At 40.8% G+C, this 9,295-nt stretch overlaps 1 protein-coding gene across 1 annotated transcript; it reads left to right on the plus strand.

Moving 5' to 3' along the window:
• The first annotated feature begins 760 nt into the window (after window positions 1-760).
• On the plus strand, window positions 761-2,999 carry LOC112016228 (large ribosomal subunit protein eL18x). The gene is made up of 5 exons (XM_024048746.2): window positions 761-891; window positions 980-1,069; window positions 2,052-2,180; window positions 2,274-2,456; window positions 2,609-2,999. The coding sequence occupies exons 1-5, from the start codon at window positions 889-891 to the stop codon at window positions 2,765-2,767; spliced, it is 564 nt and encodes a 187-aa protein (XP_023904514.1). The 5' UTR covers window positions 761-888; the 3' UTR covers window positions 2,768-2,999.
• Window positions 3,000-9,295: the final 6,296 nt, after the last annotated feature.

The following is a 9,295-nucleotide window of genomic DNA, read 5'->3' on the forward strand; positions in this document are numbered from 1 at the left end:
TTGGAAGTATAAAAGATAATATTAAAAAAAAAAAAAAAGTCTGAAAATCCAACCCAAAGGTTTGTCAAAGATTTGTAGTCCAAGTTCTTTTTGAAAAAAAAAAAAAACTATTATCTTGGAAGTATAAAAGATAATATTAAAAAAAAAAAAAAAGTCTGAAAATCCAACCCAATGTTTTACACCCATAAAAATTTAAAAAGTTGGGCAGAAAATCAGCACTCAATATTCTTCTTCAACAACATCAAATGGGCTCCTTCTCAAAAAGAAATAAAAATAAAGAAAATAAGCAAGTGTACCATTTTAATCATAGTTGTTTTAGAATGTGGAGAAAGGAACTTTCCAGAGAGGGGTTTCTTGGATTTGATTAGCAAATCAAAGATATTAACAAAACAACAAATATCTGAAACACTATCAGGTTAAAATTCAACTACCTAAAATTTTAAGAAACTTAAAAACAATTTTATTATTCGATATTCATTATTTTAGTCATATATAATGAATTTATAACACTGGTTTTTATATAATCTCTCTCTTGCATTATATAATTAATTAATTTTTTTTTTTTTGAGTAACAACAAAAAGCCATTAATTAATATTACAAAGTAGTCCTATCAAAACATTATTGAGGTGACTAAGACAATCCCATTCCCGTGTAGTATATTGGGCTAAGTGGCCCAAAAGCCAACATGAACAGCCTTTTTTTTTTCCATAGACACCTAGAGCCCAAGAAACGAAGCCCACGAAAACCAGTACACCCTAATGCCACGCCACATAAAAAGGCAGAAACCCTCACAAAGACAAAACCCTAGCTAGTTAGTTCCTCACAGCAGTCGGCGTATCCACCTGAACGACACAGAGAGAGCTCTTCTAGCAAACCCTTTAGCTCCAATGGTATCTCTCTATCTTTGTCTGTATGTCCGTTTATTATGTTTGTGATTGTAAATCTGAATCAGCCTTAATGTTTTGTGTGTTTCATTAGGGGATTGATTTAGTCGCAGGAGGCAAGGTCAAGAAGAGCAAGCGTACGGCCCCAAAGTCCAACGATATATACCTTAAACTCCTCGTCAAGGTTTCTCCCAAAAAACCCACTTTCTATTTTTGTATATTTACGCATGTTTGTATCTATGTATGTGTGATTTTATATTTATGATTTGGTTTTTAATATTTGGGTAACATTGGAAAAGACCCATTTTTTAGCTTCTTCTTTTATCGGTGGGTAGGATTTGGACTTGACAATCTTTCTCTGTTGCTGTTGAAATGTAAAAAATTCGGTGGAAATATTGTATTTTGAGTGCTTGTGTAATGTGTTTGTGATCTGGTTTTGGGGTCTTGGGGAAATATTGAAGATGACCCACTTTTGTTTATGGGCAGGATTTGGATTTAGACGTAGAAAATTTTGAAACTTAGCCACTTTATAAGTTTGTGAACTCCAAAAGAAAATGATAAAAAGAGTGAAAGATATTGATTGAGGAAACGTTGTTAATTTAGTGTTTATGCGTTTTTAATGTTTCTGACATATGCCTGATGTTCAAGATGTGGTTTTGGTGTCTTACAGTCTGAGGAAAACCTTGGAGACTCACTTTTGTTTTTGTGTTTACTATAAAAACCCAACCATAGTTTAATACCTGATGTGTTTTTAGTGTCCTTGAAAGGTAAGAAGTGAAATTAGAGACCAAAAAAAAAAAAAAGATTTGTGTATCCTAGTTTGAGCCCAGGACACACACCACTGGTGTGGGGGTGTTCTTTGCTTAACATATTTTACTCATAATGTAATTTTAAAAATATTATATAAACTTACATAATAAATCTCTGCTGACCCTATAAGCCCTATCACATTTTCCAAAAAAAAAAAAAAATGCTATTCTGCTCTTGCTCTGTATATATATTTTTTCCCTTAGTTTGTACCATGCTAAAGCTTATCCCTGTTTGTTTTTTCTTTCATATCAACTAATTTGAGGTAAAAGCACTCTGTTATGTGATTATGTTTTCTTCTTAAAATGGTTATTTATAAGTTTGGTTGTATCTAACCTGACTTGATGCTACTTGATTAGCTTTACCGGTTCCTTGTTCGGAGAACTGGCAGCAATTTCAATGCAGTGATTCTCAAGCGCTTGTTCATGAGCAAAGTAAACAAGCCTCCACTTTCGTTGTCTAAGTTGATCCGATATATGGAAGGAAAGGTTTGTATTTCTTTGTCTACTTAATTCCTGGAAACTAAACTGTAAATCTTATTGGTCTTTTTAATCTTATTGCATTTGTGGTTGGCCTTGTAGGATGGTAAGATTGCTGTGGTTGTGGGGACTGTGACTGATGATATTCGGGTTTATGAAGTTCCTGCTTTGAAGGTTACAGCACTTAGGTTTACTGAGACTGCAAGGGCCAGGATTGAAAAGGCAGGCGGTGAGTGCTTGACGTTTGATCAGCTGGCGCTAAGGGCTCCATTGGGACAGAACACGGTATTGACTTTGATGCCACTATGAATGTTTCATGTTTTTGTATAGTTCTCTCTGTTAGTAATTGTTCTATATTGGTGATTGTCGTAATTGCTGACTATTGAATTACTTGAGAGGTCCAAAATTTAAATTAGTAAACATTATCTTGGATGCAGATTCTTCTTAGAGGTCCAAAGAAGGGTCGTGAAGCAGTGAAACATTTTGGTCCCGCTCCTGGTGTGCCACACAGCCACACCAAGCCCTATGTGCGAGCAAAGGGAAGGAAGTTTGAGAGGGCTAGAGGAAAGAGGAACAGCAGGGGATTTAGAGTTTAAGTTGATTTTAGTAATTGTTGAGCAAGAAGTGTCATTTCTGACTTTGTCAATCCGAAGTTTTGCTAGACTATTAGGTACTTATGGAGGTTATTTGTCATTCTTATTTTGATATGCACTCTTGGCAATGATCATTTAATGTTTGTTACTTAAGAGACCTGTTTTTACTTTTATTACAAACCGGTTTGTTTAAAAGTGTATCTGGGTTCATCTATGATATTCAAGTTTTGTTAAACGGATCTAGTGAATGATGATTGTTTATAGCTCCAGTCCTCAGGAGCAGAAGTCTCAGACTCTTGCACCGATGATATTCTAGATGCTGCTTATCATGCCCGCTGCGTATATAGGTGTAAATAGCAGGCCTCAAATTTGGTTTACAAACTTGTTGGATCAAATGGCTTTGAAATGTTGGCTAATGTTTCTTGCTAGGTTTACCAGAGGATAGAATGATCAGGAAGCTTTACAATCTAATGCCTCCGGAAATGGCTTGCCCCTACATTCTAGTTCTCACTTCTCACAACCGTGGCATGCATTCCTTGTTGATCCCTAAGGGGCGTAAACAAATCAACTTTTTTTTGGTAGAGGAACCCTAATTGAAGTGTGGAGTAGCTTGAGTTTGACCTTGACTAATTTTTTCTTCTTATGGGAAGGGATTAATGATAAATCTTAAAAATGGTGGGACGTAGCCAATTTAGGTGAAGGTGTCAAGCTGATGTCTGTGAAGTGTGTGCTAAACGACTAAACTCGTGTTTGTGAAGTGTGCTAAACGACTAGACCTGTTGCCTGTGTTGCCCCCATAGAGCATTCATATCAAGCATTCACATTAGAAAAAATTGTCAAATTTACACATTTTTCTTCAAAAACACCCCACTACATATACAAAGTTACTGTAGCATTGTATTATAATATTTTCACCATCTCTCTCATATAAACCCAGCCATCACCACCGCCATCACAAGTCACAAACTAGATCATTCTATCAATACCTGATTGACCCACCAATTGGAATCCCAAACAAATCCAATGGCTTAAACCCATCAACCCAAACCCAAAATAAAATCCATTACAGTACAAATGAAGAAGCAGCAGTGGCGGCAGCAAAGAACCCAAATCAAACACAATGGAGATCCAAAATCAAAAACACCCACCACCATAATCCCAGCACTACAAGTGGAGAGAGAGAGAGAGAGGGAGAGAGAGTTTTGATGAGGGTAGGAGAAGAAGATGCAGCGAAGAGAGGTGCACTTTTTGAGAGAGAGAGAGAGAGAGAGTATTTTGATTAGGGTAGGACTTAGGAGATATAATTAAAAAAAAAAATGTTTTACGAAAATAGAATGTATAATAGATAATCGGATGCGAGTATTTTTGTAAAGTAGTTGTGTAAAATAGAAAAAAAAAAGATTAAGTTCTTATACTAAAATAGACAAAATTTTAAACAAATTAATGTGGATGCTCTTATGTTGGTAGATAGTTGAAAGTAGCTAAAGGTAAAAATAACATAATTGTGAGTTCGTATTCCATCTTAGCTAAATATTACGCTCACATACTAACACTCAATAATGGTGGGTAATATTATGTCAAAAAAAAGAAAAAAAAGAAAAAGGAAAAACAATGGTGGGTAATAAATTATGAGGAAAGCTAACAAGTGGATAACTAAGGGCCCGTTTGGTGGAGCATTTTAAACACATGTTTTTAGTTTTTAAACATTACAGGTGTGGGGTCTATGGGCCTGGTAGCCTCAGCCCACCGCTTAGTAGGCCCAAGGCCCATGCCGAGGAGGACTGTTAATCCGAGGCTAATATGGAGAAAGCCTCTTTTTGGTTACAGGCCAAGAGCCTCTTTGTCCTCGGCATGCCGAGAATGAATCTTAGAGGGGACAAGGCCGAGGCAAACTGTCACCTCCGCACTTAATGTATTCACCTAACCCCCCTGGCCGCATTAATGGTGATATAACCCTTTGGCAGGGCAACGTTGATCAGAGTGAACCACTTGAATACTGATAGGACTTCTGATGGGATGGGCAGCCAGAAGAGAGGCGAATAGATGATCAACAGATGGAAGAAGGAGATAGGAAGATGAAGACTATATAAGAAAAGAAAGTAAAGCAGAGAAAAGGGGGGGGGGGAAGATTAGAAGAAAAAGGGCTCCTCGGCCATGGGCCGAGGAGCATTCCCCAGTTTGTAACAGTTATTTCCTTATATAAATGAAAATAGGTTCTTGCTAGGGGGACGACGGTCAGTGCTTAATCCTTCTTCCCATTCTCTACAAATTTATTGTTTGGGCTTGTTAAACTGTAAACCTTTTTATTTCTTAGGTCCAGTAAAAATGAGTCCCTACAATTGGCGCCGTCTGTGGGAAGGATTAAGGTGCTGGCCGGCGCATCAAGCGATTGTTCTAAGTGGTCGTTTTACAATAGGCAAAAAAAAAAAAAAAAATTTGACAGTGAAAAGAGAAATTATGATATTATTATTATTTGACAAATAGAAACAGTACAAATTACAATCAGAGGCTCAGACAGGTATGTTTCACACAAATTTACAAGCTAATCCCACCAGCTATTTCTACAATCAGAGGCCCAGGTGAAGCCGCCCTAAAAAAGCTAGCCGGTGGGAAGTGTCAAGCCGTCCCTTTATCGGCATAAAGAGAATGGGAGAGCTTGACACAAAAGGCAGAGAAGGGGGAGGGCCATCATGTTTCCAGGCCACCAACAACTCCCTTCTCGGCGGGGCGGAGCTGGAACAAAGAGAGAAGAAGAGGAAGGGGCTCCGGGATACCTTCCCCTATGATGCTCCCCTGATTCTCTCTGATCCTCACGAGTATTGGCCGTTGGAGACGGCAACACTCTGGCACCGCCCATGAGGTGAATTTGCCCGTCTTTATCGTCGGGGGTGCGCTCCGAGGAGAGACGTTAGGTACTCCAACAACATCCCTCTGGGCCACTTTGTGGGGCACCATCGGGGTTATGCCTAGATTCTGCCGTACCGGAAGCCCAGTGGGGGCTGCGGCCATGCCGGCTTTTGCCAAGTCTGGTCACAATTCCGACGGGATTGTTAAAAGAACTTGGGGAGCTGGAGGAATGGGTTTTCTTTTTTGCTGTTTGTGTTAAGAAGTCCATGGATTGTGGAGAAACCATCTCCTCACCTTATATAGGGGATGGAGGTTGGTGAGAATTAATTCATGCAGAGTTCGAAAAGAGAATTATCAGCTGGGCTAATAATGAAGTTACCAATTTCCAAGGAGGCCGTAGACTGTTGGACTTGTGTTAATCCACGAGAACATTAATGAAGGCGCGTTTCGCGCACCGAAGCATCAAGCGCGGAACACGAACAGACAAAGGGTGCGTCATAAATGAAAAAGATAAGGCCTCGAGCTGGAGGCAAGATCAACGCCACGTGTAAAAATCATAATCCGATCCAAGGAGGAATCACCTCCAGTAAAGCAGTTCGAGGACAAATCTCTACTGCAGAAAAATAGAAGTGGTAGACAGAACCAAGGTATTGCATGGTCCTCAGACCCAAACCTATGGTAAAACTATACACACCGTTATACCTGGGTACTAGACAGAACCAAGGTATTGCATGGTCCTCGGACTCAAACCTATGGGGAAACTAGATACTTGCAGAAAAATAGAAGTGGTAGACAGAACCAAGGTATTGCATGGTCCTCGGACCCAAACCTATGGTAAAACTATACACACCGTTATACCTGGGTACTAGACAGAACCAAGGTATTGCATGGTCCTCGGACTCAAACCTATGGGAAACTAGATACTTACAGAAAAATAGAAGTGGTAAACAAAACCAAGGTATTGCATGGTCCTCGGACCCAAGCCTATGGTAAAACTATACACACCATTATACCTGGGTACTAGACAGAACCAAGGTATTGCATGGTCCTCGGACTCAAACCTATGGAGAAACTAGATACTTACAGAAAAATAGAAGTGGTAGACAGAACCAAGGTATTGCATGGTCCTCGGACCCAAACCTATGGTAAAACTATACACACCGTTACACCTGGGTATTAGACAGAACCAAGGTATTGCATGGTCCTCGGACTCAAACCTATGGGGAAACTAGATACTTACAGAACCAAGGTATTGCATGGTCCTCGGACCCAAACCTATGGTAAAACTATTCACACCATTATACCTAAGTACTAGACAGAACCAAGGTATTGCATGGTCCTCGGACTCAAACCTATGGGGAAACTAGATACTTACAGAAAAATAGAAGTGGTAAACGGAACCAAGGTATCGCATGGTCCTCGAACTCGAACCTATGGAGAAAATAAATATTTGGAGAAAAACCAAAGCGTTACCCAGAGTTAAACTATGATACGGTCTTTATATTTATATTTGAAGGATAACAGGCAATTTCATGAGACCAACTCCAAAACAGAATACAAGTACGGAGCAGAATATTATAGTTAGGCAAACAAAAGAAAGTATCTGCAGTTGGAAGCAAAGTACTAAGCATTCAGCTTAAACTGAAAGTGTACAATTTCCTTACAACGCCACTAAGGCAAGAAACAAAATGAAACAAAAGAGAAACTAAACAAAATTATCCTATGTCGTACGCTAGTTCCCTCAACTCAATAGGCAAATTAGTTCGATCAGCAAATTAAGGGCTTTAGCCAAATCCTAGGGGCTGTACTTCAAAGGGTCTGCAGGGAGCCTCGCCACATCTGGTGGTATTTCCTGACCCTCGGCTCTAGCTCCCCCCAACGTCCTTTGGGGTTCAATCTCCTTGGATGGTTGGTCAGTTAGAGGTATATCCTTGACGGTCTTATCGTGACTCTCAGTCGCTGGTAAAGAAGACCCCTCCTCGGGAGCATCAATGGTAGTCTCGCGAATTGCTATAGGGTAATATACCCTGTCTTCCCCCCTAAGGTCGGATGAAGCATCAATCCCTGCTTGGTTAAGAGCTTTATGCCAGGTCTGAGAACAGTAATGCCTGCATACTGCAGGAACCTGCGCCCGAAGAATGGCTTCAGTCTTGGCTACCCCGCTTGCAAAGGCCTCCTCCTCTGCCTGTTCTGCAGAACGCTCAGCGTTTATTTTCGCAAATACTGCCTCATCTCTGGCTCTCGCAGCCTCATCCCGGGCATATTCGGCAATGCCTTTCTCATGGATTGCCTTGGTCAGCTCTTGCTTCAGGTAGACATTGTCTTCCTTGGCCTTTTGTAGCTGACCTTCGATGTCTTGTAAGCGAGTGGTTTGGTCCTCAGCATGCTTCCTGGTTACGGCCAGGTCGGAGGCAGCAGTGTCTCTGGCCCTTCTCATCTCCTCCAAGTCCTCGGTTACCTTTTTCAGGTCAGCCTCAAACTTTTTAAGAGTATTAGCAGCTTTCAAGAACTTGTCACGCTCTTTTGCCAAGGCACTGCTTTGACCATCAACCTCCTCGTCCAACCTAAATAGAGCCTGGATGGCCTGCCAATGAAAACAAGTAATTCCTTAAAGGGAAATGAAGATACTAGGCGACAAAAGTTGAGTAAAATAAATAAGTACCAAAAGACTCACCATGCCCAGATACTTCTTAAGGTCAAGGACGACCTCGGACCCACTCATCCTTTCAAGCTTGGCCATGTCAGAGGGAAGAAGAAGAGACTTCTCCAAGGCATCGGCTACGAGGGCCCCCTCAGTCCCTTGAGACTCCCGTATGGACGCGTCATCCATCAGTGGCTGATCATGAAGCATGGCAGCAGGCAGCCATGCTTGAGCCTCAGACGGCTGGACAATCTTTTTACTCTTCGGTGGGCCACCGAGTTTCAATTGTTTCGGAGGCCTGCGAGATTTATCCTTCTCGGGCGGGGAGTAGGACTTACTCCTATCCATTGGCTCCTTACCCTTGTCAAGCCTTTTCCTTTTCGGATCGGAAGACTTTGTCTGAGGGTCTGATGCTGCAGGGACAGAAGATGACCTAGTTTGCACAGTTAGTACCTGGGGTGGAGGTGCTGGGGGCTTCGGCTGCAACTTTACCGGTGCGCTCTTCTTGGAATCACCTTCAAGCAGGTCGAGAAGGCTGGTTTGGGGCTGCCTTTTTAGACCCATCTCAGCCTGAGTACCAGCTCTTGAGGATCGAAGGTCGGCTTCGGACAAATGAGGATCTCCTAGGTCACCCGGGGGGGGGGGGAAGATTAGAAGAAAAAGGGCTCCTCGGCCATGGGCCGAGGAGCATTCCCCAGTTTGTAACAATTATTTCCTTATATAAATGAAAATAGGTTCTTGCTAGGGGGACGACGATCAGTGCTTAATCCTTCTTCCCATTCTCTACAAATTTATTGTTGGGGCTTGTTAAACTGTAAACCTTTTTATTTCTTAGGTCCAGTAAAAATGAGTCCCTACAACAGGTATTTCTACACACTTTTTTATTTACATGTATTTAAAAAAAAAAAATACAAACAACACTCAAACTTCTTTATCAAACAGGCTCTAAAATTTTTAGAAATTTTATTTATTTATTTTTTTATATAAAAAGAGAAAGGTAACTAAAATTTTTGATAACTTTTTATACTTTACATGAAAGTGGT

This window comes from Quercus suber, unplaced genomic scaffold, assembly GCF_002906115.3.
Source record: "Quercus suber isolate HL8 unplaced genomic scaffold, Cork oak 2.0 scaffold_115, whole genome shotgun sequence".
NCBI lineage: Eukaryota > Viridiplantae > Streptophyta > Magnoliopsida > Fagales > Fagaceae > Quercus > Quercus suber.

Coding starts and splice junctions, on each gene's coding strand:
- LOC112016228 (XM_024048746.2), top strand. Junction 1,070..2,051: donor ACCTTAAACTCCTCGTCAAG/GTTTCTCCCAAA, acceptor CTACTTGATTAG/CTTTACCGGTTCCTTGTTCG. Junction 2,457..2,608: donor CTCCATTGGGACAGAACACG/GTATTGACTTTG, acceptor TCTTGGATGCAG/ATTCTTCTTAGAGGTCCAAA.